This window comes from Aphanomyces astaci, assembly GCF_000520075.1.
Source record: "Aphanomyces astaci strain APO3 unplaced genomic scaffold supercont1.595, whole genome shotgun sequence".
Lineage (NCBI taxonomy): Eukaryota > Oomycota > Saprolegniomycetes > Saprolegniales > Verrucalvaceae > Aphanomyces > Aphanomyces astaci.
Window position 1 is genome coordinate 1 of NW_009798858.1, and position 2156 is coordinate 2156.

The 2156-nt window shown below is 46.6% G+C and overlaps 1 protein-coding gene across 1 annotated transcript; it reads right to left on the reverse strand.

Annotated features, from left to right (window-relative positions):
• Positions 1-472: 472 nt before the first annotated feature.
• H257_19436 (hypothetical protein) lies at positions 473-1070 on the reverse strand (the record flags this gene model as incomplete). Its single annotated transcript, XM_009848580.1, has 1 exon — positions 473-1070. A coding segment is annotated over one exon (597 nt), but the record flags the coding sequence as incomplete, so codon positions are not given.
• Positions 1071-2156: the final 1086 nt, after the last annotated feature.

Here is a 2156-nt window from a genome sequence, read left to right on the forward strand (position 1 = left end):
GTCTACGTGTGTGTGTGGTGGCTTGTTGCTGGATTTATCCACGGCGCGTCGCTCTATACTCCTTGCATATCCTCGGAGTCACCCTCGACTCCACCCGCGGCGAACTCGACCCGACTTCCCCGCGACCCCCGACTACCCCGGGTCCCCACGTCTCCCAGTCTACCCAGGTCACCCCGCATTCCCCGGGTTCCCTGAGTCGACTGCTCAACCCCCTGTGTTCCCGACCTTCCCAGCTACCCCGGCTTTCCCCGGGTTCCCTGAGTTGCTTGTCTTCCCCGAACACCCCGAACATCCCCTTGTGTGCTCCGTCGGTGATCTTTGCCCCATTGACGTCAAGCCTCCGAAACAACCCTCGATATATTATTATTGTGAGCCATAACATCATCACACATAGTGTCGATTAAGCCTTAAGATAGCAAACATTTCAGGTATTTTAGGAATTCAAATTATTGTTCCTATTTTTTTATGAGACTTGCCAGCAATTGTTGCATGATTAGTTGATGGTCCTGGTGTGGCTTCTCGTGCCGTTGTGCTTGGGCCGTGTCAAAGGTGAGGCGCTCTTCTAGAAGTTCAGCATGCTTAGCCTCTCGTTTTACCTTTTCGTTGATCCCATGCTTAATGGTATCCATTAAACATGAAAGACTTGGGGCTTGATTCTTCTTTTTCTTCCTTGGCGTTTCATCCTTTTCGTCACCCTGGGCGTCGAGATTTCCCATTGCCATGCGCCGCATCAACGCCCCAGAGTTCACAATGCTGTCGATCTTGCGCTTGACGTTGTCCTTCCGGGCAGCTGCGGTTTCATCGAAGTCATCCATGCGGGCCTTGATGTCCGTCAGCAGGAGATCTTTTTCGGTATAATCCTCGCTGGTACCGGACTTGCGCATCGAAGCCACCTCGCCTTCACAGTGCGTCTTGATCAGCAGATCAAACCGGGTCTTGAGGCCTTCGGGTTTCTTGTTGATCTTGTATCCAGGGATGCGATTCACTTCCCGACAGACTTCAACCCATGCCGCCATCACCTTGTCGTAGCCCGCTTCCCATGGCTTCGACAAGTTGACTTGCTTGAGCAACTAGATGTCGTGGAAGCAGTTGAACTTGCCGGGACGGGATTGGGCGTCGTCGACTTGTAGGACTGGGTTGGCTGGGCTGTCGATTGTTGACATGGCTGGAATCGAAGTGAAGGAATGGTCATCAATTGTTTTATCATCCGGATGTTTATCGGCATCGACGATGTATCTACCTCAGCAAAGTTTGTGAGATAGAGGTGCCTGAATCTCCGAAATGTGTTGAGATTCACACAATTTGGAGAACGTGATTTTAGAGGCTTATAGATTTATAGAGTATTTTGTGCTATCTCAACTCAAAAGTGGACTACCGAAAACTCCCTATTGTGATGGTCATTGGGATTTGATAGATTCCCACCGTTTAATTCGATATATCTGACTATTTGAGCAGAAACTCACGACTACAGTAGTATTTGATTCGAAGGCCTCAACCGTCGAACAATCGCCGGACCTTCGAAATTTCATATAAAGCTGAGTTTAAGAGGTATCTTTGTGACAGCAATGCATCAATCAATCAATCTTTTTAGCAAATCATATTGCAACCTTCATTATTTGTAGCCAATCATACTCAATTGCTCGATTAGTTGGCGATTTCATCAATCCCCCAAAATAGATAAATTTGGCTGGAATGCACAATACTATTAATAGCAGAACCCCTTACTTGGAGCTCGGATGTCCCCTCTATTCATACTACTACGTTGTACTACGTTGTACCAGTACTACCGTAGTACCAGTTTTTTGGTTAATTTCAGGACCTCATCATACTTTTTCGCGAAATAAGCAATTCGCGGCGCCACCCGCTGAATTGAGCGCATACACAGTAACACATAACGAACATCGCTTGAAATATACTGCTGCAACCTACTTGATTGCAGGCGAAATATAACGAATATACAACGAACGAAGTGGAACCGCTGCAAATTGCTTGTTTATTTCGCGAAAAAGTATGGTGAGGTCCTGAACTTTACCGAAAAAAGGTGTAGTATCGTAAAAAACCAATTTAAGATAACTTAACCAATTTAGGATAACTTTGTATTGCCCAATCACACCTCGTTATTTGTTCGAGTCAAAACCGCTATCATATAATGCTGG